This window comes from Neovison vison, chromosome 1 (genome assembly GCF_020171115.1).
Source record: "Neovison vison isolate M4711 chromosome 1, ASM_NN_V1, whole genome shotgun sequence".
NCBI classification, from domain to species: Eukaryota; Metazoa; Chordata; class Mammalia; order Carnivora; family Mustelidae; genus Neogale; species Neogale vison.
This window is the reverse complement of record NC_058091.1, coordinates 110,637,248-110,664,172: the sequence shown is the minus strand read 5'-3', so window position 1 is coordinate 110,664,172 and position 26,925 is coordinate 110,637,248. Positions and strand designations below refer to the sequence as shown.

General features: G+C 37.1%; 1 protein-coding gene across 3 annotated transcripts in view; it reads right to left on the bottom strand.

The window, feature by feature from the left end:
* Positions 1–26,925, bottom strand: part of ADGRB3 (adhesion G protein-coupled receptor B3) — a 731,117-nt gene that overhangs the window by 391,177 nt on the left and 313,015 nt on the right. For all 3 annotated transcript variants that reach the window (XM_044253842.1, XM_044253861.1, XM_044253851.1), the window contains 2 exons: positions 12,036–12,137; positions 11,558–11,664 (listed from right to left, as the gene is read on the bottom strand). In XM_044253842.1, coding sequence (XP_044109777.1) covers positions 11,558–11,664; positions 12,036–12,137 — 209 coding nt within the window. The remainder of the gene's footprint in view (positions 1–11,557; positions 11,665–12,035; positions 12,138–26,925) is intronic.

Below are 26,925 nucleotides of genomic sequence, written 5' to 3'. Positions count from 1 at the left end.
ATCCCCTGACACAACTGCCTTTTAAAAGATATCTAATTATATAAAAAGGAAAATGATTTCAGAAATTTTAAACAACTATAGTTATAGTTCTATAACTGCTACCTTTTAGGACAAAAACAAAAATTAAAACTACGATAAAGGAGTTATTGAGAGCTTATTAGCTGGCAAGTATGGGATAAAATTTTTACATGAATGATCTCATTTGATTTTTAAAACAACTGTTGGAGGTGCCATAATTATTCATATTTTACACATGAGAGTATCAACTTAGTGTGTTGAACTGCATTCCCCAGGAATGTTTACCTCTGGAATTGCACTAAGATTTAAGTTCAAGTAGTAGATTTCGGAGTTCCTGCTCTTAACCACTACATGCTTAACTGCTAGAAACTGTCAAAATGCTTAGATATTTAAAAATCATTCTTAATCATGTTTGTTTTAAAGAGTTACTAAATCTTTTTTCATATGAAAAAAGAATACAAGAAAGAAGAGAATGGAAGCAACTTCCCAGGTTGTTGAGGTACTGCCAATTATTGGAGTAGTAGTCATTATTTGGAATTGAGTGTGTAAATGTTCCTAAAGCCATTTACCAATATCTGTAGAAGACTTTTTCTTTCTTTCTTTTTTTTTTTTTTAAAGATTTTATTTATTTGAGAAAGAGCACGAGCAGTAGGGAAAGGGAGAAGCAAGCTCCCTACTGAGCAAGGAGCCCAAAGTGGGCTCGATCCCAGGACCGTGAGATCATGACCTGAGCTGAAGGCAGATGCTTAACTGACTGAGCCACCCAGGTGGCTCTATAAAAGACTTTGTAAGTAGTTTATTCAAGTGGAGGGGAAAATTCCCATGGATATATCAAGGATTATATTTCCCGGGGCTGTACTTTCTAATTTTTTAAATTTAGTCACTGAAGTACTTCAGGTTTATAATTTTGGTATTTCCTTTAAAAATTATAATTATCAGTAATTTAGTCTGCTCAACGGCAGCACTCTGTAACCATCTTTGTTCCAAAGGGCAAGTCTTAAAAGTTTCTGTGTCATTCACATTTAATACTGTTGACAAGATCGACAGTGAAAAGAAAAAAAAAAAAAACTGAATTCTAAAAAGAGTTGCTTTTTATAGTTCTGGATTAAGCCTTCTTGTTCTTTATATAGACAGATACGGTGAGGGTCATGGTTTAAAGAGTAGGTGTGTTTCTGAAATAACCTTATTCTTTTCACTCTATGCCTCCTACTGCCAACCACAGTTGTCTCTATTGTGTGAATCCTAAAAAAAGGTTTATCGTAGTCATTTTGTGCAAATGACACACTTTAAACATCTTATATTTATATATTATTTTCAGCATCAACTCCTACAGTCCATCTGTAAGGTATTTTAAAGGTTCTCACAGCTCTAAGTGACTTCAATTAAAAGATAATTATACAAGAAACTTATTTTCATAAAATAATAATCTAAGTATATATTTTTGCTTCAGGTCATAACTATCAACTATCTAAGACCAAAGTCATTCATTAGATGATGGTATTAAATTATTTACAGATATATCTGGTGTCTCTAGGAAAGAGATCATCCTGTATAGAAAAGAAAGCATACCCTTTGTTCTACTCTATTAATGGTTCTTAATTTTCCCTATATCTGATATGAAAAACCTTGCATTCATGTTAGAGCTGTTCTAGGGCTCGAGGTTCAAATTTGAAAAGACAATTCTTGTCTGGAGACAAATTGATGGAAAGATTTAGTCCAGAAACCTCCTGCAGGAATTATGTATGTTTTGCACAGAACCCAGGAAAAAGAACCCTTGGCCATAGGTATTTGGTACCCTGGTTCTTGCCCCAGGAATTCCTGAAGTGAGAGATAGGATGCCATAAACTTGAGGATTCCAGTTTATTGTTAAAAGAATAAACTAAGTCATGAAGAAAACTGATGAAGAAAAGTCAGTTAGCTATACACTATGCATATCTCCCTGTAAAACCTATAAATTTATGAGAACATAGTAAATTTACCTAAAAGGAAACACACACACACACACACACACACACACACACACACACTGGAATTAGCTTTAATTTCAGAGCGGCTAGAATTAGTCAAAAGTACAATTCCTGAGCAAGGGACATAGTTAGCTAAGATTTCTTTTCTTAACATCAAATCAGTCTGAAGCTCTTATTAATATTCTGACCTAGGAGATAGAATTAGAGCCTGTTCCTTGAGTTCAAAGCTGTATAAAATAGTCACAGACTGGGACCCAAATTTTCAGGAACCACCTAAGTGGGAGACAGAGCATTAAGTAACCCAGTATTTCTCTATGGCTTTTTCAATTATATTTCCGTTACTTAAACTTCCTAGTTCTTGTGATACTGTACCAGTCAGAATGGGATAAATTATGCTGTGATAATAAACAATTTTAAAATACAAGTGCATAAAAACAATAAAAATCCATTTCTCACTCACACTATATATGTAACTCAGGTCATCAGGAAGTCTCTGTTCATCATAGTCATTCAGGGGTTTGGGGTGATGGAGGTTGAAAGATTTTGCATTGGCAACAGCATTCTCAGCCCCAACATGACAAAGACCACTTCCTTACAGAACCAGTTGGACAGATCTAGTCACAAGTGTATACCTAACTTCAAGGAGTGAAGTAACTCAATCCTCCCATGTGCCCAGAAGAGGAAAAGTAGGTATCACCTAACAGAGGTATATCCTATGGTATGGAAACTGGCTAGCAATCATTTAATTTCTTGGCATTCATCCACCAGAACTTTCCCTTCTTTATGTTTTAATTTTTTTTCACATTGTTTACCATTTTACTTCTTTGCATTCCTCTGCCAGAAATTCAACCTTAGATAAAATCTATCCCTGTGCTTCTCAAACGTTAATGTACTTATGAGTCACAGAGGGAGCTTTTCAAAATGCAGATTCTGATTAAGGTGGTCTGGGACATGGTTTCAGATTCTGCATTTCTAACAAGTTCCCAGGTGCTGCTTGTTGATACTTCTGGTCTTTGGAAAACGTTTTAGCTCCACCAAATGCCTTCTCTGCACCTGCATCCAAGCAGCTCAACTGTGCTGGAGAAAAATCACAACTAAACTGACTAGCTGCACTCTAAGTTCTTTATTTAAAACCTCAGTATAATTCAACTTTTGGCAACCCCTAAGTACACCTGCTTCACACTGTTCTTTATTGTCCTGCCTTCCTCATTTCAGAAAATGACATTCCCATCAGCCAAATGTGTTCACTCAACCTTAATGAAGGATAACATCATCTCTCATCTGGATTACTGCAGCAGGCTTGACAGGTTCCAGTTCTGCTACCCTATAGCCTATTCTCCATAGAACACCATATGACCCTCTTTAATTATAATGAGTCACATCGCTCTTTACTATTAATGGCTTCCCATTGCATTTAGAATAAAATTCGAACTCTTAGCAAAGGTCTTTAAGGCATAGAATTATTTTTTCCCTACATAGCTCTCCAACTTCATCTCATGACATTCTCTTCTTGCTCAATACCTCTGGCAACTAGATCATCTTTCACTTACTTAAAGACTTCGAAGATTTTCCAAATGCTATTCCCTCAAATGGAAGGCATTCCTATTCTCTGACACACTCATTCTTTTCACTCTTTGAATGTCCAGATCCATCTCATTTTTCAGGCCACAGCTTTAAACGTCATTTCTCCACAGAGACCTCTCTGACTTTCTTATCTAAAGCAGTCCCCAAACTTTATTTCCTATGTTGGTACTTGGTTAATTTCCTTCGGCATACCACAATGTGTAATTATATATCATTTCTTGTCTACTCTATTTGCATTTGTGAGTGTCACATTCAAGTTCTATCTTTAGGTCCCTGCATTCTGTTGCACATAAAGGTCAGTAGGTATTTATAGAATAAGTTAATGGGTAGTTGAATAGATAGGTGAAAGACTGAATAATAAGATACACTTTCCTTTTATTTCTTTTTCTTTTGACATTAGCCTAATTCACTATAAAGTATATTTTATTAAATCATCCGATGAATAAATTTCAAGTCAGTGAATTTCAACTGCTAAAACTAACCCTAACATTTCATCTCTAAGTCACACTACATCTGTAACCTGGGAGAATCCTAAATTCTTTTGGGTTCTTATAGACATAATCAATAATATATTGTCAGTTAAAAAAAATGAAGTAAAGTATAACTTGAGAAGTATTTCATTATGTATCTATATAGTGGACTTCCTTAAAATTCCCTAGGAAATACTATTCTATGTATTTAAGAGTTTTTTTTCTTTTTTTATAATACAATTAAAATTTACTGATTTACTACAGTAATTCCTTTAAGGCTGATGATTTTGCCACTAAAACTAGAAAAATCCGTATAAATTACAAAAACCACACTCCCTAGAGTATCACATAGCTATGGATGAGATAAACTAAATTTCCAGAAAAAGGAGAGCCTTTCTAAGGTAACCAACAATTTTAGTCATGGCAGAGGTGTTGCTAAATCTGGGCAAGAAGTGAGGGGCAGGTGTAACCCTGGAAGAGGACCTCTAATGAAGAAAGAGAAACTAATGTCTTTATTTGCCTAGCACTAGAAAAATGTATTGGAAATTTGAGAGTCCCTAAAAATCTTACTGGAATTTTTTCTCCATGAGACATTTTACTAAGTTTTTGAAATGCATAGGAAGTTGAGAAGCTAGGATGAAAACTTCTAAAATGCAGAGTATAATTTTCTCCATCCTTGTAAGTATGCATTTGGAAAAAATTTTGAAGTTGCTTGGAAAGAAAGCTCAAGTATTGAGCTGGTTGGTACCTCTTGAAGGAGAGAACTGAATCTTCTACAGTTTCTCAGGGCTGATGGAATAGGCAAACATAGGCTCTCCATCCAAAGCCTTTAAGACACACAGTGGGGGCGCCTGTGTGATTCAGTGGGTTAAAGCCTCTGCCTTCGGCTCAGGTCATGGTCCCAGGGTCCTGGGATCAAGCCCTGCATCGGGCTCTCTACTCAGCGGGGAGTCTGCTTCCTCTTCTCTCTCTGCCTGCCTCTCTGCCTACTTGTGATCTCTGTCAAATAAATAAATCTTTAAAAGAAAGAAAGAAAATCTTAAAAAAAAAAAAAAAAGAAAATAGACACACAGTGGGAGAAGCAGGACTAAGCAGAGGTAGTCTTACTAAAATGCAAATCACCTCAACCCAGATCAGCTCTCAACTGCATTGAAGTATCAGCTCCTCACTGTATCTGGATTTAAAAAAAAAAAAAAAAAAGGAGGAATGCTTTTGGTGGACACTGACATTGTCTAAAAACCCTACATGTGTTTTACACAATGTCTGGCATTTAATAAAAATTAGGAGATATGCCAGATGATGTGACTGATAAAATAAGCCCATTCACAAATTATCCAGATATTAGATTTCACTTTGATAAGTAATTTAAAATGACTGTGGTCCATTCTTCGATGGAGAATTCTAAAAGAGTTGAAATCTTAAAAAATAAAATAAAATAAACAAACAAAAACCATTAATAAATGTGTATTCTAGATCAAGAGTTAGTGAACTATATAGCCTGTGGGCCAAATCCAGCCCATTGCTTGTTTTTGTGTAAAGTTTTACTGGGACAGCATCATGTTTACTCATTGTTTATGGCTGTTCTTGTGCTACAACAGCAGAATTGAATAGTTAGAAGAGCGACCATATGGGATGTAAAGTCTAAATATTCACTATCTTCTTGAAATATATTAAACTGTGAACTTTGGCATATGAATTGCTTAGAACATTAAAATTTAGTTAACATTTTACTTCCTTTTCTCCCCCATCAGCTCCTTCATGGTAGACAGGATTCAATAAATGTGAGTTATTGTCATTTGCTGAACACTTAGTGAACTCATAATTTTATTCAGGACCACATGCTAAATACTCTGGAATTGTGAGGTTGAACTCAGATCCTAAAACGTCAACATTTGATCCTGAATAAAAAGTAAGAGGCTTCAGTCAATTTAAAAGGAAATAATGTTCTTGAGCTTCTCCTTGGCATTGTTGAGTTTTGCAAAGACTATCTGAGCTCTGGGAGTGAGTATGCTGACAACCTTGGAAACTGGCAACAGGAACAAAAAGGAAGTCCGGTGCCATGTCATTAGTACTTAAAATGAGGGTGTCCACGTTCTTCCAAGAGAGGACGATGTAATTATATATACATGTTTATGAATACCGAATTAATGTTGTAATTAGTAATGATAATAGCTCACATTTACTAAATGTGTACTACGGTAACAATTCCATTTTATTGGCCAAAGGTGACCTCATCACTGGTGTTTTTAAGAATTCCCATGCAATTATAACGTTCACCCAGGATTAAGAAACTTCTGATTTAGCTTCTTCTCCCTGCTTTCACTATCATCTGCTGTGTTCCAACCAGACTGTATTACAAAAAGCTGGCAGAACAAGTAACTCCCCTATCTCAGACTCACTTAGCTCCTCTTAATTAAGGACTACTTGAAAACAAAAATCATCTGCTAGTTCTCCTGGCTGGCTGGACCATAGTATTGGGCTCTTTGTTTCTTAACTACTTATTAAAAAAACAAGACTTTCATATTTTTTGGCTCAATAAATATCTGTTGTAAGCAAAAACTATGGTGGCTATTGTCTTCCTTTCCTCTAAATTAGCTGCAGTAATAAAATGTATTATCCTCCCTGAATCACTATATAGTACTACTCTTAAAGCTAAAATAACACTATATATTAATTATATTGAAATTAAAATAAAGTAAATAAAAACTTTAAAAATATTCTACTCTTTTAGGCAGTGTGCTGGGTACTTATGCAAGGAGGTATTGGCCAAAAACTGTAACATGTGAAGAGTTTTGTTACAATGGAGCAAAATTCACCTGGAAGGTGGGGAATATGTAGAAAAAAAATAAAGCACATCTATTCTCTGTCTCTCTTTGCCTTTGTCCCTCTGGGTCTCTTTCCCTCTCTCTTCCCTCAAGCTTCCCCTAAAGGAAGATAGCTCTAACTTTGTCTCTCTAACCTAATAATCCAATGATAGAAGTAGAGGAAAATAAGAGAAATAAAGTCCTCAAAGTAGGATTCAAGCTTTTTGACATCCCTGACCACAAAATCAACCTTTTGATGACCAGGCTACTGCTCCCAATTCCATATTTACTTGTTAGTTAAATGAAGGTTTGAAAAATAGAAAAGAGGTTTTAAGGGACAATGACTTCATATGGAAGGACTTTTACTAGAGCAATGTCTTTGACCTTTTTCAATCCCACTCACTCACTCACTCACTCATCTCCAGGGAAGGAGGAATGACATATGCCTGATGGATTTAGGAAAAGGCATTGGTATGCTTGGTTCAAATTTTGCTTTAGAATGCTCTACCCGCAGAGTATGTATCCTGTTTGTTCTACGCAATTTATCACTTCAGGAGTAGGTGCGTGTGTGTGTGCGCATGTGTATGCATGTATATATGTGTAAGCATGTATCTGTATATGTGTAAAATAGAGGGGGGAGAGAACCAGAGACAGACAGACAGACAGAGAGACAGAGAGGAGGGATGGGGGTAAGAAGAGGCTGTCTGTGACTGTCCAGGTATACCAGACACAGGGGGATCTGTTTAATTAATCCAGGGAGATCTTGCCCCACATTGGCCACAATATTCATCCTTCTTCAAAGAACTTTATGAGTAACAAGAAAATTTGTCTGACTCCTGTGCCTGTTTCTCAATAGGCTTTAAAATTATTTGTACTTTATTTGGTCTAAGATTCAGAAAATATCCCAGAAATTGAAAGGAAATATTAACATATGAGAAAATATGAAAATTTCAAGAATCCTACTACACTTTATTCTTCTACCCTCAATGTTCTAAAATTGTGTGCATTCATTTGTGACTTGTCTTTTTTGAATAACAGTTGGATCATGTTAAATTTTGTACCTTATAAAGTTTCAAACAACTTCATGTTTTTTACCTTATTGAAATTCCTCTGCAGTGGCCAAATAATTTCATAAAATAATGTCATCAATCACTCCACATTTCTAGATATTTTTGGGCTAGGAAAATTGCACATGAGGGATAATACTTACTAATTTCACGTGGTTAAAATTCATGCACATTAAGTCTGGTGTATCACCTGAGAACCCTCCAGCTGCCAGGGTGGAGGATTAGAAAAGTGGCAGAGTCATTCTTTAAAAGCAGCTATGGATATTTAGTATATGCTTAGCACTGTGTTAGTCACTAGATAAATAAAGATTAAAAGAAAAAAACAACAACAACAACATGGTTTCTGTCCTCAAAGAAGTCAAACTAAATGTTGAGTGTAAGGGATTAATGATTTTATATATTATACTCATTAACCACCCCATTCTGTCTACTTCAATTGGGTTATAATTAAGAGAATCCATAGTACATACTCAACTAATGTTTTAACTGATGATAAAATGTCATTTCAAACTTAGTTTATGACTATAATTTCATAGTAGGTAACAATATTTAATGAGCTTTACGATTATAGAGGGGAGCACAAAAGGAAACTTTTCAAAGAAAATAGAACAATTAAATTGTGAAATAGTAAGTTCTACTAAAGAAGAAGATGCAGAGTCTGCCAAGTAATTTTAGAACTTGTGGGTATCAGAACTGTTCTTTAGCACAAGCATTCTCTAGCTTTGGGACTCAGACAAAGCATGAGAAGCAACAGGAGGAAGAGTATGAAGGAAAGCTGGGTTCACTTCCATCTCCAATAGACTTGAGTTACAGTACACATGATTAAGTCAAAGTATTAGGAAAGCATTATTTAAGGCACAGATTGGTCCTATACTTTCCCAAATAGGGACATGATCCGTAGGCAAGTACTAGATGTGTGTATGTAAGCATATACAATCGTGTGTATATTTCTGTATGTCTGTTGAAACATAATTCGCGTGTGAAAATACATGTGACGTCAATCTTATATATACACCTATGTCTCCACTCATCCATCTACCTATCTACTTCATCTGTCTTTATTTACATTTTTCCACATGTACAGTTCACATTAATAAAATGTTGAGTTCTAAAATTTTACTCTTTTTGAGATAATATTTTAACTAAATGTATTTTCTGTACACGTAGGTATTAATACCTCATGGTTACAAAATTCTGTAGAATTTCTTTTTTAATTCTTTAGAATTTGTAAACACTTCAACAGTATATAGTATGTCATCTGTTCTTCCATAAAATCTCCAGAGATGTTAAGATGATGCTAGTAACTTCAAATAAACTAAGAATTGAGATCATATGACTTTTCTGTAAAACACAAAGCTTGAACCTGACCTCACTGCCAGAATCTAGGGCACATTGTTTTAAATCAAAAGTTCAGGAGGTAGCATGGCCTCTAGAAAATGCATTAAGCTTTGTAGCAATTGTACCTGGACACAACTTCCATTTTTTGCCTGACAAAACTGGATTGTTCCCCTGTAGATTTTCAGATTCTCTATATGCAAACCAATGCAGGGATACCCACCTTGCTTCTTGTGAGCACTGAAGCTGGTTTATCAAAGTGCCCAGGTGAGTGCCGAGTACTTGGTAGGAGCTGAATATACTAAGACTGCTTTTTATCTACAGTATCATGCATCTGATTTATGTATGCTAGTCAAAAAGGCAGATACAGGGGCACCTGGGTGGCTCACTGGGTTAAGCCTCTGCTTTCAGCCCAGGTCATGATATCAGGGTCCTGGGATCGAGCTCTCTGCTCAGCAAAAAGCCTGCTTTTCCCTCTCTCTCTCTCTGCCTGCCTCTCTGCCTACTTGTGATATCCCTCTGTCAAATGAATAAATAAAATCTTAAAAAAAAAAGGCAGATACACATTGGCTGTCAAATTATTGATTGAATGATTTCTATGGAATTCACAATTAGAGATCAATTCTTCTATTTCACAGTGTGTTTCTGTTTCTGTCCATTATCAGATGATCTGCACTCACAGAATACAAACTCATTTAAATATTACTATATAAAACACTGAATTTAGAAAGTAAAAAATTTCTGCAAAAATGTGACATTACATATTAATAAATTCAAAAGGATTGACTTATGTTTTACTTAATACATGCAATTACTCCTATTCATTACTCTGGATTAACAGGAATTGAATATGGATATTATTAAGATCAAGTAAACAAAGTCGAATGTCTACAATTAGGGAGATCTAAAACTCATTAAAATTAAATTCATTAGGAAGTTTTTGGTTAATCTTTATTCTGAAATATACTGGTCTAAGTATTTAAGTGTAAGTATTTACACTTATTAATAAAATAACTTCATATTCTTATAATTTTTATGAAACAAAGCTATATATTTTAATTTTGACAGAAATAAGGCTCAGTGAAATGAAATATTATCAATTACCAATATACACATAAATATATATTATTAAATAGAGTTATTTGTGGGTAGTCAGCATAAACTGACATACATGTCAGTATTTCTGTGTAACACACATAAGTGTATGTATCTGTGCATATATATATATATTAATAACAAGAACAAGGCTCCAAGTAGTCAAACACTCATCCAGTCAATTACTACTACTGATTTGATAAGTAAACATATTAACATTTGGTTTTCAGATTTTCTTAATACGTTTTTTTTGATAATCGAATATATTTGCTTCATCAATATGGATTATTATTGTATGAGCTAAATCTCCATCCCCAAGCAAGAATCCTCTTTGGGATTTTTTTATTTTTTAAGAATTATGCATATTTTTGAGTGCCAGTAAAAAATTAAAAGAAAACGTAAGCACAACAAAAGTTAAAGTTTTTTTAACTAAACATCAACCCTGTCAATGTTCAACTTTCCAGCTGGCTCATGATCATATTGTTATAAATTCCACAATGTTTATTCAATGTTTATTCCTTGATGAAGTTCCTCCCAATTGTCAGGATGAGATAGCAGCAGTCTCCAATAATGACAATGGCTTGCACTTGTAAAATACCAAGTGAAATTCATCTGTGCTCAGAATATTCATACATCGTATTTTGTGAATAATTCAATGATGTGTGGGAACATAGGGGCTTTTTTTTTTTTTTTTTAAATTTGGCCCACTTCATCTTTTCCAAGTAATTAATATTCTCTGGTGCAATAACATTGTCATTTTTTCAATATCTTAACGTCAAAATGCAATGAGAAATTTGATACCTAAGTGACACAGCTTATCATATCTTAAATATAAAATGTAAAAGAATATAATTTTAAAATGTATGGTATTTTGAAGTAAGTCTTATATACTATTCAACACGGATCTGTGCTAATCATGATATATAATGTAACTCCTATAGATAAAAACTGAATAACAAATTTTGCTCACGGCTTGTCCCCATTCGACAAGGAATTCTTTCATTTAAATAGCAGAAACCATAAAAACCCAAACCCTAGGAATGAAGCAGTTTAGCACGGACTTCTAAAAATTAGCTTTCTGTCATATCACTTTTTCCTTCAGGCATTTTTTCAGAGATTTTGGCTGATTTGATTATAAAGCAGAAGGTTAAATTCTCACACAGTGATCATTAGGAAAAAATAAACAGAGCAAGTACTAAAGCTGGCTTTGCACCTACTGAATGCTGCAAGTGTCTGTACTCATTTGATATGCATCTTGCAAAGCTCGGCTGTTCCCAGAAGGCCACTCCATGAAGACCGAGCGAGCAGCGTCTGCTAGTGGTGCCTGTGTGTCACAAAGAACAGAGAGAAGCTTTATGCCGGAGATGCTAGAAGGCATCACATAATTGGGAGGCGGGTTGAAGAACTAAAGGGTTTGTACCTTTTCCTGCCTTAGAAGACAGGCATATGAAAATATTACACTGATTATTTTTATAGTGCGTGTGAATCACACGGAGAAACCATTGCATTTGCAAGAATTTCTAGGTCTCTTCATTGGCTCCATCTACAAAGCACTTTACTAAAATTGCTTTATTATTAATTGCTTATTAGATTTATTGACGGATATAGGACAAAGGGATGACTTCATAAGCCAACATAGCATGCTGTTTGTGGATGGCGATCCTCATTTGGTTTCGGTGGGTCATGATACTTTACCTGTGGCATTCAGTGGGCACTGGTTGAATGCAAAGTCACCCGCTGGGGTCCTTTTCCACACCATCGACATCAGATAATCCTCTGGGCATATTTCATAAGGTGCTGCAGTTTGAAACAGAGGGAGTTGAATGCCAGCGGTGTTTGTTTTTCTAAATATTGGCAATAAACAGTCCTCAAATGCATCTATCTGTGGAACTCTTTCATTTTCTTTAAAGTATATTCTTTACTGAGATGTTAGCGATGTCTTCATAAACAAAAAACCCACCAGGTTTCATTTCATTATCTATGAAATCTCCACAAAAATGTTCTTTCTTTGGAGAGTGCTTACTCTGGAGACTTTTTTTAAAAAGTCATTTGAATTTGCTTATAAATTGAACATTACATGCAAGCGTATAAAAAAATCTTTCCAATATTTATGTTGTGAAATATTGTGCAATAAAATTATTTCCAATGAACTGAAAGCCATATTAAAATTATTAGCTCTAAGTGTTAAGAGGAAATAAACATAAAAGGCAAGAATATGTAACTTCTTATTCTTCATACAAGAGCAATGATGTCAATCACACTACATCATATGAAAATGAACTGATTTGATCTTTTGGCCTTCATATTTTCAAAAACTCAATTTAATTCCTGAGATGAGAAAGTTAAAGGGAATCCCAAGAATAACAGAGGTATACCAGAAATATTTTAATAGGAAGCCAAAGACTTGTAAAGTCTGTCTATCCTCTGTTCTGCATTAAACCTCACACCTTGCTCCTAGAAAGAACATACCAGTCTTTGCTCTGGACACACCTGCTCTTGTACTTTTTTTTTAAAGTAAGATTTTATTTATTTATTTATTTATTTGACAGAGATCACAAGCAGGCAGAGAGGCAGGCAGAGAGAGGGAGGAGGAAGCAGGCTTTCTGCTAAGCAGAGAGCCTGATGCAGGGCTCCATCCCAGGACCCCGCGATCATGACCTAAGCTGAAGGCAGAGGCTTTAATCCACTGGGCCACCCAGGAGCCCCTACTCTTGTACTTTTTAATACAGCACTGCCACGCATATGCTCATATATTTGTGTTCCTCAGCTGCCTGGCATCTTGTTATCTTCTCATCTCAGTATCTTGCACCTAATGGTTTGTCTGACACACAGAAGTTGTTCAAAGTTGAATAAATAAATGAAGCAATATTTCAATGTATAAATACATTTAATAAGTAAATAGACCCCCCAAAAAGTACCTAATATATATGTATGTATATGTGTGTAGACATATATGTGTATATATATGTACCTAATATATATGTGTGTATATACATATACATATACATACACATATACATATATATGTATATATATGAGTGTGACTCCCAGGGAGAGATTCCTTCCTTTGAGAATATACTATTTAATCCATGATAATCATAATCTACAGATACTGATTTTATTTCAGAATTTATGAGCTCATTAGGATACATTATAACTATTAGTGGAGAAGAATACAATTTCAGAAATTACAGTCTTGAAACAATATTTTCTTTATCTGGGGTAGCAGGACTGGAAGAATCTGCTCTTCGTGGGGTGGGGATCAGACAAAATGGGCAAAGTGGTTCCCGCTTTGCTAATCACTGTGGTCAGTGTGGAAGTGGGTGGTTGCATGTTCTTGGCTGGTGGTAACTGCTGCCTCCCTTAATTTAGTTTTCTGCTATTTCTATTCCTGCGATATTGTTGGAGGGAGCCCTGTGGAGGGGCTGTCCCTACTTCGCTTGAGTCAAACCATTTTTGGATGATTTTTAAAAAATTTTATTATTTTATACTTTTGATTTATGGTGACTCCACCTCTATTCATCAGCACCACTCCCAGGCCAGACTCAGTGGCAAATCCTGGTCTTGGGTCCTAGGAAAGGGCCAGGCTAGCCTGAGCCATTCTGCCCTCTACAACAGCGTGCATAAGTTAAAGAGGCCTAAAGGGCACACTTGGCTCCTGAAGGGGGAGGAGTGGTGATGACTCCCCTTGAGAACAAACATGTAATAAAAAGAATGTTTAGAATCTGAAAATAATAATAATTATTATAATAACAATAATTATTATTATTGACTTCTCTCTTGCCTGTTTCCCATATGGTAAAAGAGACTACTAATCTCTACCTCATAAGATTATTGGGGAAGATTAAATGAGTCCATGCATATAAGACTTTTAATAAGGGTTCACTGTTACCACTATTATTAATACATTGAAATCATCTAGGGAAAGTATTTAACAAAGGAAAAAGCAGGGCATAAGATGATTCTGCAAAAGACACGGGGACCAAGGACAGGACCAAGGAAGAACTGTCCAAGTGTCTTATGGAGGCCTGACAGAGAATAGCTTTCTAGGACCCCAAAGAAAGTATTCTCAAGGAGGAGGGAGAAGTCAGAGTATAAAGCACTATGGAGACAGTCCAGTGAGTAATGCCAAGATGAGAACATTAGGTTTAGGCTTCAGGAGATCTCCGGTGGGGTAAGGTGGAGACATTTTATGAAAATGGGTCTGGTAAAGGTCGAAATGACTGCTAAACCATCACCAAGCAAAGACTCCCTAAATTGGAAACTGCTGCCTAAGTATTTTAATGAGAACCTAGACTATTAACTCAGCATGAGAGCAATCATCTTGAATAATTGGAAGTAACCAAGAAGATATGCAGGAAGTCAAAGCAAAGGCTACTGAGTCAGGATTCTAGAATCTAGTCCTGCTGATACCTCCACCACTTCAGATAATCCTTGTATTTGAGGGCCTTAGTGCCATCATCTTTAAAGAGGTAGGAGGTGGGATAGTTCATCTGCAATGTCCTTTTCAGTTCTAAAATGTCCACATGTTTAAACCATTATCTTGTGTTATCTGTCCAGGCTGTCACAGGGGGCAGGGGGCTCAAGCTAGCCTGGCCCTTTCCTAGGACCCAAGACCAGGATTTGCCACTGAGTCTGGCCTGGGAGTGGTGCTGATGAATAGAGGTGGAGTCACCATAAATCAAAAATATAAAATAATTAAATTTTTAAAAAATCACCCCAAAATGGTTCGACTCAAGCGAAGGTAGGGACAGCCCCTCCACAGGGCTCCCTCCAACAATATCGCAAGAATAGAAATAGCAGAAAACTAAATTAAGGGAGGCAGCAGTTACCACCAGCCAAGAACATGCAACCACCCACTTCCACACTGACCACAGAGATTAGCAAACTGGGAACCACTTTGCCCATTTTTGTCTGATCCCCACCCCACGAAGAGCAGATGCTTCCAGCCCTGTTATCCCATCCAACCTCCTGCTATATGGCCAACGAGGCCAGGGAAGTGTCTCCTGAGAGGAGGGGTGATGGTGTCAGGAAGAAAAGACAAAGTCCAGAGTTAAGACTGTGGGGTGGGTGGGGGGGGAGGTCAGTCACTGCTACACAGCTAGGTGGTGCCCAGATTAATGACAATGAAGGGGAATTAGTAGGAAGAAGGAAAAGTTAGCAAATGTTGGAGCCACAGTAAGAATGTGATCAGTTTGGCTTCTGATCCCAGCTCTTACTTGCTATGTTGCAGTCAAGCCCTGATGTACATCCTCTGCTTCCAGTTGTGTATTGGCAACACATATGTGTTTTCCTTGGTTCAGATGTCTTTCTTGAACATGAGACTGGCATATCCAAATGCTGAGTGACACTTACTGCTTGTTCTTTCTGTTCCAAAGAAATCTCGGAGTCAGTCTGCCTACATTTCAACTCCTACCATTTTCTCCATAATGCTGCTTGTTTCCTCTCCTTGTATTCCCTAACTCTGTTAATGGTGTCTCTAATCTTGTGACCATAACTGAAACCATCAGATTCATCTTCTACGGATTGTTCTCTTCTCGTTAACTTACGATGATTCTAATTTCATTGTTTACCCAAGCAACCATCCTATTCCAGTTGAATGAGGGGAACAACCTCATTGGTTCATTCGGCATTGACCTGACACATGCCAGGCTCTGTTCTAGGGAGAATCAATGGTGGAAGAGAGCAGCACTCTCTGTCTCATGGAGCTTTCAATCAAAGGGAGGAGGCAGAGGTCAAACAATTACATGTACCATTACTTGAGTATAACTATGATAACCTCTGCAAATAGGAAGTACAGAATGTTACATCAATCTAAACTTTAAAGAACAGAAGTCTTCCTGGAGGAAAGCGACACTTGATTGTGACTGACTGTACCAGGGGCAGCAAGCAATCTGGGTAGAGTGAATGGTATTTGCAAAAGCCTGGAAGCGGAGAAGAGGTTGGGGCCCGAGACCAGTGGAGCTGGAGGGAACAATTTTAAGAGAAGTGTGGAGTAATGATGGGCTGGGAGACAGGCTAACATTAGTGCCTACAGGGCTTTGCAGCTACTGAAGGGTTAAACAAAAGTTCAACATAATTCAATTTTTAACTTTAAGAAGATTGGTTTGCTTTCTGTGGGTAACAGTGAACGGAAGCAGTAGGTAGGGCAAGACAATGGAAGAGGTGAGCGTAGTGCTTCAGTGATGAAATGATGGTGGCTTTATGTAGGATGTTTAAAGACGAAGAAAGGGTGGGAACAAGGTAAATTTAGAAAGTAGTAGACTAAATAACATGGCGAATGAAGGACTGAGGGGTTAAGCATGATGCCTGCTTTCTTCTGAGCTGAAGAACTGGGTATAAAGTGGAACTATTTACTCTCTAGTATCTTCTACCTTTAATCCAATTTTCATGCCATATTAACAAAGTAATCTCCAAAATGAAGCTTAATCCCATAACTTGCTGCTTAAAACCTTTCCATGCTTCTCCAGTACTGACAGGATAAAGATAACTCTGTTCTCTGTGATAAATAAAGGCCCTTCTAGCAAGCTCAAAGCTCGCATTCCAGTTATGGCTCTTATTTATTCTCCTATGCATCAGCCACACAGAATTAATCGTCATCCTCCAAATATTCCACACGAGGTCACATTCGCCTGTGTTTCTGTAAATGTCAACCAAAACTACTTTAGAATAGGAAAATCATAATAAATGTTAAACTCACAAACTACATCATGCACATTTTATTACATAATTCAATTCCATATAAAACAACTAGTCCATTTTTAATGAAGATACACCAGCAATTAACCTATTAGTACCGTTACACCTAATTATCTTTTTTTGGGTTCATTTTACACATCCAACTTCTGTTCAAAATCTCCCTCATTAACTCTTTATTTTTAATCCCTTTCACTTGTATTTTTTTCTGTGTTTTTAAACTTAGTTCCACTGATAAAATTTGAAATACATTTCATAAAACGGGTTGCCAGAGCGTTCAATTTTGTTTCTGATTTAATCTTGACACAAAGCAATGAAGAAGCAATTTGCACCCTAGACTTCCTTATTCCCCTCTGTGGTTTCAGAAAGCTTTTCACACCTATTGTTATTCTGCCAAAAATTCACCTTTTTAAAACTGCGCCCTTCCCCCACCATCGGTTGTGGTCAGAAACTCTAGTAATTGCAAGCGTTAACCACTAGATGGCACGGATGGGCCAATAGGGTGAAATGTTCTCTCAGGTCGCAGCTGAAACTGATGAGGTTCAAAATTAAGGTGGGCAGAAGTAGTAACTGTCAGCTAGGGAATATGGGTCAGGGCTTTTTTTTTTTTTTTTTAAAGGTACAATACTTGAAGAAAAATAAAATTTCTTCTTTTTCAGTAAGTACGACGTTTAGTGATAAAACCAGCCTCAGTTACAAGGCCTTTCAGCCTTGGCCTCTTACCCCAGCCTCCACTCTTTCCACATTCTGCCGTCCCCCACTCCCACACTGACCCCGTTGGTGGTTCTCCAATCTTCCAGGGGGGCTTCCACCTCAGAGCCCAGCCCGTGCACTTGCTCTTTCTTTTTAGGATAGCCCTCCCTCTCTTGCCCAAATGTCTGCATGGTTTTTGGCTTCCCCGCCTTTCATCTTTGCTGAAATCTTGCCTTTTCAGGGATTTCCTGACTTCTCTCAAACACTCCTACATCTTCCTCTGTTTTAGTCTTCTCCAAAACGATTGCTGTACTTGTAACTTCTGTGTCTTTTTTCCTAGCCTTCTTATTTTGCAGTACTATTATTATTATTATCATTATTATTAGTTTATTTATTGCCTTTTCCTACTAGAATGTGAGCATCATGAAGACAATAATTTTTCTGTTTTGTTTCACTCCTAGAGCACTTGGTACTTAGGAGTCTAGCAAATGATAGGTGGATGCCTATGGATATACTCATATCTTTTAAGCCAAAAATTACCAAATACTTTCAAAAGTTCTATTTTGGGGGCACCTGGGTGGCTCAATCAGTTAAGCATCCCCCTTCCACTGAGATCATGACCTTGAGGTCCTGGGATCCAGCCCTGCATAGGGCTCCCTGTTCAGCGTGGAGCCGGCACCTTCCTCCTCCTCTGCTCCTGCCCTCTGCTTGTGCTCGCACTCTCTCTCTCAAATAAATAAAAAATATGTATTTTTTTTTCCCATTTTTTTTCCTCCAATTTATTTATTTTCAGAAAAACAGCATTCATTATTTTTTCACCACACCCAGTGCTCCATGCAAGCTGTGCCCTCTATAATACCCACCACCTGGTACCCCAATATGTATTTTTTTAAAAAAGATCTATTTTTCCATTACCTCAGTACTGAAGATGACAGAAAATGAGGATGATTCTGCAAAGTACTGAGGACAGTGTTTAAGTGTGTGCATGTATGTGTTTAAGTGAGCAGTAAGTTAACAATATTCAATTAGGAAAAGTAAGAGAGGGAGGTTAACCTACTATAGGTTAAATTACTAGAGTTTACTTAAAAATTAACAAAAATGGGTTTCCAAGGTACAAGGTATTGACAAAGGTTGAGTTTTGTAGGGCTGTGTTTGACTTGGTAAGAGTCCATGGAACCCTGTCCAGAATTCTCCAATGTGATCTGTATATATCCAACCACAGCGATCAATTGTTAATTTCCATTTCCCTAATGAAAATCAGTATGGCCTACCTCAACCAGACCAAAAACAAAACAAACTAACAATATCACAGTAATTTTTCAAACTTAAAGAGGTCAACAAATTTGTATTCCTCCACCATCAATTCATAGTGCTTTGGATTCATTGTGCTTCTTATAGATGGAAACACAGTACACAAATAATAAGAAAGGAAGATGATAAGGGAATCATATACTTAGAATTTCAAATCTGTAGGATTTTCAGTGTTTTAGTAGTAATGTCAAATCCCATCTGTTTAAATAATTCAACAAAGGTCATTTGGCTTTCATTGAAGATTATATCTTTGAAGAGTTTAGTTCAGAAAACAGGTGTATTTATGCCCATACCAAAAGGAAAACAGCCTAGATATTAAATAAGAATTTATTTTCTTCCACCTTAGGTTTATGAAGTCCCCAGTAGTAGGAAACTTTCTTCTCTTCTCAGTGAATTCTTACGGAATTCATTCATTCTCCAGATATGTATTGAGCACTCATAATGTCCCTATCACCTTGTAAAATATAGCACATAAAGAAAATGAACAAAAATAATCAGGGTCTCTTAGCTACCAAGATGGTGAGAGAGACGATAAGAGGAGAAATTGTAATACACTGGGATGCCCACTATGATCTGAGAAGTCCTGGTTGCTCTAGGAGTACTTTGGGGGAGAGTATAGCAGCAGCAGATTTCCAGAAGGGATGTCCAAGGATAATTAGGAGTTGGCCAGTGAGGAAGGGGAAAGTGTGCCTTGGGAACCACATGCAGGAAGATCCAGGCAGCAAGGAGAACCTGGTATATCTGAGAAATTGGGAATCAGTCAGAATGGCTACAAATGGTACAAAGTTGGGGATGAGTAGAAGTGGGTAATTACTGGAGGGGGAGGGGTGACAATGGTAAGAAACTAGGAGTTTGAATTTAAGGGCAGGGGAAGTTTATTATAATGTGTTGGATGCTATACATACAGTTTGGGGAATGGATTGAAGGAAAGTGAGACTGAAGGTGGGGCCTGTGACAATCTAAATGGAGTAATTAGGGAAAGGGCATGACATGACGGGAAGTAGCAATGGGAAGGGAAGCAAGTGGACTCAAAAATCTATCTAGGACAGAGAATGGGCTCAGCTCCATGGCTGGATGCAGGAGGTGAGGAAGAAAGAGAAATAAAAGATGAAAGTCAGGTGCCCAGGAAGAGTGACCGCTGTGCCACAGCTTCAGTTAGAGCAGTTGAGGAAGATATTGGTTAGGAGGATAGATGCTGAAAATAGTTTTTGAATTTGAAGTATCTGAGCACGTCTTGGTATTATCAAAAAGGTAGTTGGTGGATGGAACTAAAGCTCAAGACAAAAAGATAAGGTAAAGAGAGAGCCTTGGGTTAAGTTTTTTTGTTTTTTGTGTTTTTGGTTTTTTCCCAGTTCAATGTATATTTTATAAATAGAAAATACACAATTAGCTCACATCACTCTGTATGCTCAAAATAAAAACACATTATTGTAGGGCAATATGAAGGACTCTTGTTTTTTGTGCCAACAGCAACTCTGTTCATCAGCTGAAAGATCCCACTGTTTGCTATCTCTAGTGCAAAGATATAAAAACCCATTTGTAAGATACAACTGTACTTGAAGTCACAAGTATGTAGTTAGCATGCTGTCTTAAAACAAGGTAGCAATTACCTAGTGATTAGCTGTTAATCTGTCTATTCAAACTAATTTTCTGTCTCTTAAAAATAGCAAAAATTATACAGGGCTTAACTCAATTTGATGTGGAAAATTAGTTTTCACCCTTATGCTAGAATTTCAGCATTAAAGAGAAATTGATTCTACACCGTAGAGTTGGCATGCAGGGAAAAAAAAAAGGAAGGAAGGAGGGAAGGAAGGAAAGAATGAAGAAAAGAAGGAAGGAAGGAAAGGAGAGGAGAGGAGGGAGGAAAAAACCATACACTACGCATGACCCTAATTTCAAATTTCACTTGTTGGCAATTCATTAATTCTTATGTTTGGGGAATTCCTTGTGCTGGGGGATGCAGAGGTGAATGAGATAGATCTGGTCTCTGTGCTCACATAGCTTACAGCTCTAATTTCAGCAGGGGAACACACCCATGGGAAGAATTCAGGGTGCTGCTAAGGTCTGAGGGGAAAAGAAGGGCGCTTATGGAACATGTTTTGTAATAGCATTTCTCACATAGAAATGGTTTTTATCAGTGTCAAGTTGAAAGAATGTAAAATTGTAACAGCAATATGTACGTATCATGTATCACTGTGACTTAGGCACTCTTCCAAGTGCATTACATTTTTAAATTCATCTTATTCTCATAATAAGAATGAAGTAGATACAATTGTTATTCTCTTTTTAAACACAAGGAAACCAAGGAATTAGAAAAATCACTGCTCGAGGAGGTGGTCCGTAGACCTGTGCCAATCAAACAAGACTCTCGATCCATTCTCTGAGAATCTTACAGTATCACCAAGCATTTGTTGTTGTGGTAAATGAGGTATTTATATATCTTGCAAAAGATTATCTTTAAGTCTTGGAGGTAGCAAACCACAAACTTTAAATTCATTAGCAGACAATGTGTGTTGCATTGCATGTTTGAGGACTGGATGGTGTTTATACATATATACCCTAGAAAAAAATCTGATAACTTAGTTTTAATCCTGTACTTCAGTTTAGCAGACAAGGTCACTCTAATTCCAACCTGTTAAAAAGATTAATAATAATAATAATAATTATAGCTAACTTTAATTATGAGGAATAGTTCTAAGTGGCTATTTACTAACCTCAAGTAAGACAAGTTTTATATTGGGTACACGGCTAGAGCATTGCATTTATTTGCCTTTCTATATTATCTTAGGAACTGTTGAGGATAACCGTGCTTCATCACCTTTTCCAGGTCATGGCACATGTAGAAAATGATAACATTTGGAGGCACACTAGGGTAACGGGCAAGACTACTGTAGGCTGGAGGCTGCCGGCCACATGCTCCTGTCTTGCCAGCTGCCCTGAGGCCTTCAGAATCTCTATTTGTTTATACCTGGGACCAGTCCTAGCCTGACAGGTGGCTAGGAGACAGCCTCGAGGAGCTCTGGTCTAAAAGTATATGCAGGGCTGAGATTTGGGGAAATTGAGGAACTTGCTATAAAAATACTTATTTTTCTTACCTCCAACATTGCAATGATTTATTTCTAAAGAAGGAAAGCTCCTGCCACAAATTGTAACTACAAAACAAAAATAGTATGTGTGTTAAAAATGTCTATTCAAATTCTACTTAGGTAAACTAACAGCATTTTGAGAGAATAAAATGATTATAAAAGATAAGGAATTACTATCATAGTCATTTTGAAGTTTTCATTCACAAGCTTTTACACCAATTGTTGTATTTTGTATTGTATATTGTACTTCATACAAATGGTCCCATTACAATGTTTATGATATAGAATAAAAATTTTCAAAAGAGCATGTGTCTAGTGGTCTACATTCAACTAGGCTCAATGCAGAGAAAGGGATTTAGGAGTCTGAAAGTAGGTAACTCATCTGTAATGAGCTGGAATTCTAGCCAAGAGATATAATAACATGTAACAGTAAAATGTAATAACAATACATAATAAGGGAAGCACAAAGCAAGTCTATAGAGGTTCAAAGAAGAAAGCACTCATGCAATTGTGGGAGAAATAAGAACGATTAAAGGAAGAGACAGCTTTTTTTTTTTTTTTGAGGAGACAGCTTTTAATGGGTTGAGCTCCCAAGATGCTCCCATGTCAGCTGGTGAAGGTGGAGACAGGACGGGGACTGGACGGGAGCCCAGGTGAATAAGTGCAAGCAGCAGAGTAGGGACAGAATGTGTGCTTCCATATCCAGGAATCAGGGATGGGATCCGTTATGTTCTGTATATGTTTTATCTATAAATGAGTAGAGGGTGATGACCCTCGAAAGTTAATCAACTGATAGACGGGGATACTAGAATTCCAAGGATTCCAATATGCACTGAATTGGGCAAGTAATGAGGAGTCATAGCATTTTTTTTTTTTTCTTTTTAAGCAAGTAAGTCCATGACTAAGGTCAAAAAGCAGAGAAGAATCAGATAAACTTGTGTGGAAGAGATTAGAAAAGGTGGATGCTGCAATAAAATGATTAATGGACAAAGATGACCTGGACTAGAATTATTTAGTAATTTCAATTACCTACAGCATTTTATAATTTTATACATGAAATGATCCCCTGAGCACATCTTATTATCCCCAGTTTACATATGAGGACACTGAGGCCCAAAGCCAAACTTTGACTCCACATCCCAGGCTCTTAATGTCTCACTGACCCTCCCCACTAGCAGGTGGTGTTCAGGGGAAGAAAAAAGCAGGGTCGCTGAAGGAAGACTTGATGGCAGTGGAATCTGTCACTAAGAAAGATAAGAAGTAGAAATTACTTCAGATGACAAGACGGATTTGGTGGTCAGACAGAAAAACTCTTCTGGTGACACTGAGGATGATTGGCTAACCCAGCTGGAAAGCTCTGTCAGGTGTTTGCAGGAGATGAGACCTAATGATGCAGATTTGTGGGGGCTTCTCACAAGTGATGGCTGAAGAGAGAGAGAGAGAGAGAGAGAGAGGACTTTGCCAGGACTTCCCAGGGTGGGGAAATGAGGGGACGGGACAGAACAGTGGTGAATAATGTAGGTAGAATTATTACCCAGCAATGGATTTGAAGTCAAGAATAAGAGAGAGAGAGAGGGAGGGGGAGGGGAGAAAGAGAGAGAGAAAGAGAACAACCAAGAACACCAGGGGCAGGATGTTAGGGTCATTTGTAAGTCAGAACATGCAAGGAGTGGGAAATAAGTGAGGATGAGAAATGTCAAGGACTAATAATAATTATATATATTATATACATATAATATATATAATAAAAATAATAATAGTGTCTTGGTAAACTTTAAACCTAAAAAGCAGTTTTACTAATTGCATTAATTTTAATTGTATTAAGTGGTTCCTAAAACACATTCATTTTTATTTTAAAACAATGTCAGATGAAATGAAGAAATAAAAAATAGTAAAAAGTGCTGCTTAATTTTTCTGTTTCAATTTGAGAATGATCAGCATGTTGCCAAATATTTCTAAATTGGACCAGGTAGGGTAATAGAAGATTACAATAAATTGCTTTTTAGGTTTCTGCCATGACAGAAGCTGTGAGAGTTTTCCCAAAGTCTTATCTAACGAGCAACCCGATAAGACAAATTATGACAATTATTAACTCCATAGTAACAGGTTTGAATAATGAACATGTAATACTTTCTCATATACACATTGATTATTTTAGACCCCAGTAGTTCTTCCTTAATTCTGCCTATAAAATTTAGCTGATTTGTTGCAGAACTGTGGACTGGAGTAGGTAATAAAACCCATGTTTTTCAGGAGGATCAGATGCTTTCTTAGATATTTATTAAGCAATAGGTGATCTCTCTTGCCTATGGGGTATCTTCAAGTTCTGATTTATTTCCTTACTTTTTAGAATGTATCTGAGGTGACCTGACAAGAACAAGTAGAACTCTGAGATGAAAGAAGTCAATACCTAGTGCCACCTGCTGTCAACAAAGAACTCAGAGGTTGGTTTTAGGTGAGTGACGGGCGTGAACCCTTGGGTGCAACATTGTTTGCAATGTCCCAAAATCTCCAGTGAAAACATTTGCCTTAACCTTTAGAAACTGAACAAGTAAGAATATAATTCCTTACAGGATAAGCATAGGACATCTGATAGAAAAATAAAAATCCTAACAGAGTCGAGGCTTTTTAAAACCACTATTAGTGATTACCTTTGTGGTTTGGAATGAAAAATTTATGTGATTTGTATATGAGTATTTCAATAAGAGTAGTGTACTTTTTTTTTCTCTTTAGAAATGTAAATTTTACACTCACATATTTGGGTTTCTTTTTTTTTTAAGATTTTATTTATTTATTTGACAGAGAGATCACAAGTAGGTAAAGAAGCAGGCAGAGAGGGAGGAAGAAGCAGGCTCCCTGCTGAGCAGAGAGCCCGATGTGGGGCTCGATCCCAGGACCCTGGGATCATGACCCGAGCCGGAGGCAGAGGCTTTAGCCCACTGAGCCACCCAGGCGCCCCCATATTTGGGTTTCTAATAAGGATTATGTTTAGCTTAAAAATACAGTGGTCCATACAATTTAGAAGACTGACTTATTAACTTGTTAGACTTGTCTCTATCAAAGACAGATGTAGCGATGGTGATTAATTCACCACTCCTCCAAATGGGAACTGAGGGAAGAATAAGTCTGTGTGAGCTAGGACCTCATCCTGCTCTCTGATACTTGTCCCCCCCACTCTGAATACTATATACCTGGGTAAGTAAATAGTAGCAAACAACCTTGGAGGTTAAGAGGCAGTGAAAATGTCCTCCTGATGAGGGAGAGAGTTGCTGGGGATGGGATGGCAGGGCTACAGAAGGGCTCTGTCCTGGCAGCACATTACTTTATATCAAACGTGTTCCCCTGATACTCAAGCTACTTCCTCTGCTCTCCATGGAACAGGAACAACAGAACTGAAGAACTGAAAATCCGAAAATGAGTAAATCATCCCATTTTGTCCACAACGACTAGTTAAGTCATATTTTTTTTAAGTGACAAGTATAAAGAGATCTTATTTTGGCTGAACAATGAGTTGGCTAGGGAGACTTGACATGGTTTGTCTGTATTAATTGATCACAGGAACAATCCCTCAGTATTTATGAAGTGGTATAAACAAAATAAAATTCTGCAATCTTGTTCAGGAGATATCTCAATTTTGACCAGTGTAGGTGAGGCAGAAGTCAGTCTTCCGCTCTTCTGTTAATTTTATCACCTAGCTTTTATTCATTTGCCTATTTATTTATTTACTCACTTGCTTATTTTTACTATAGGCCAGTGCAACCCAAAGGGTGATCTGCAGTATCATCCACAACACCTAAGTGTTTGTTAGAAATGCAAATTTGAAGGCTCATACTGGACCTACTGAATCAGAACCTATGGGGGTTTGGTTTAGGAATCTGTGTTTTAACAAGCTATCTGGGTGATTTTTAGGTCTGCTAAAATTTGAAAGCACATGTCTGGACAATGAGTACAAGAGCTCAAAATAAGCAAGCTTTGTGATTCTTCCTACCAAAGCTAAATAAAACAAAATCACTCAAAAAACAAATGAACTCTTTCTTGGTCTCCAAAGAAAGCATATCCCATTGGACAACAACCTAATAGAGATAAGAAATATCAATCCCAGAATGGCATTTTCTCTTAAATTGGCAGCAGCGAGGGTAGGAGGTGAGTTTATAGTCACCTTATTACAGAGCACACATTCAAATATGAATATTGTATAATGTTCAAGACAAGTTTGGGGTTACAAACATTATTGCTGACTGCCTTTGGTACGAATGAATACTTATGATTTAAATATCACAATCATTGCTAGGTTTCTGGTGTAAGTTGCTATTATTTGGTACATTCATGATATGGCTCTCTTATTTCCCAAGTTTTTCTCAGCACATTCATCCTGTAGGCCTTACTCACCATTTGCAGATAAGCCAAGTGTAACTCCAAAAGGACATTTTATGTATAAATTAAGTTTAACTTCTACCCATGAATGGTACGACCCAACTAGCATTACTCTTAATGACCAAAGAATAATAGATCCAAGAACTGGAGCTCCAGGAATATCCAGCTCCTCCCCTGGGAACAGAGGAAGGAGGTTCCCAGGAAGCCTACAAGTTTACATAGGCTTAATTTATTAGCAACATCTGTCTTCTGAAGGATATTAACCAGGGAAATATTGGGGGCGGGGATGACACAGAACCTAAAAAATAGTATGTTTTCTCATTGTAGCAACACAAAATCAGAGAAGCTATTACCTTCCTACTATTTTAACCCTCAAAGTCTGGGGATGTACGATGACATGGATATCAATGAAATCATTATTTGGT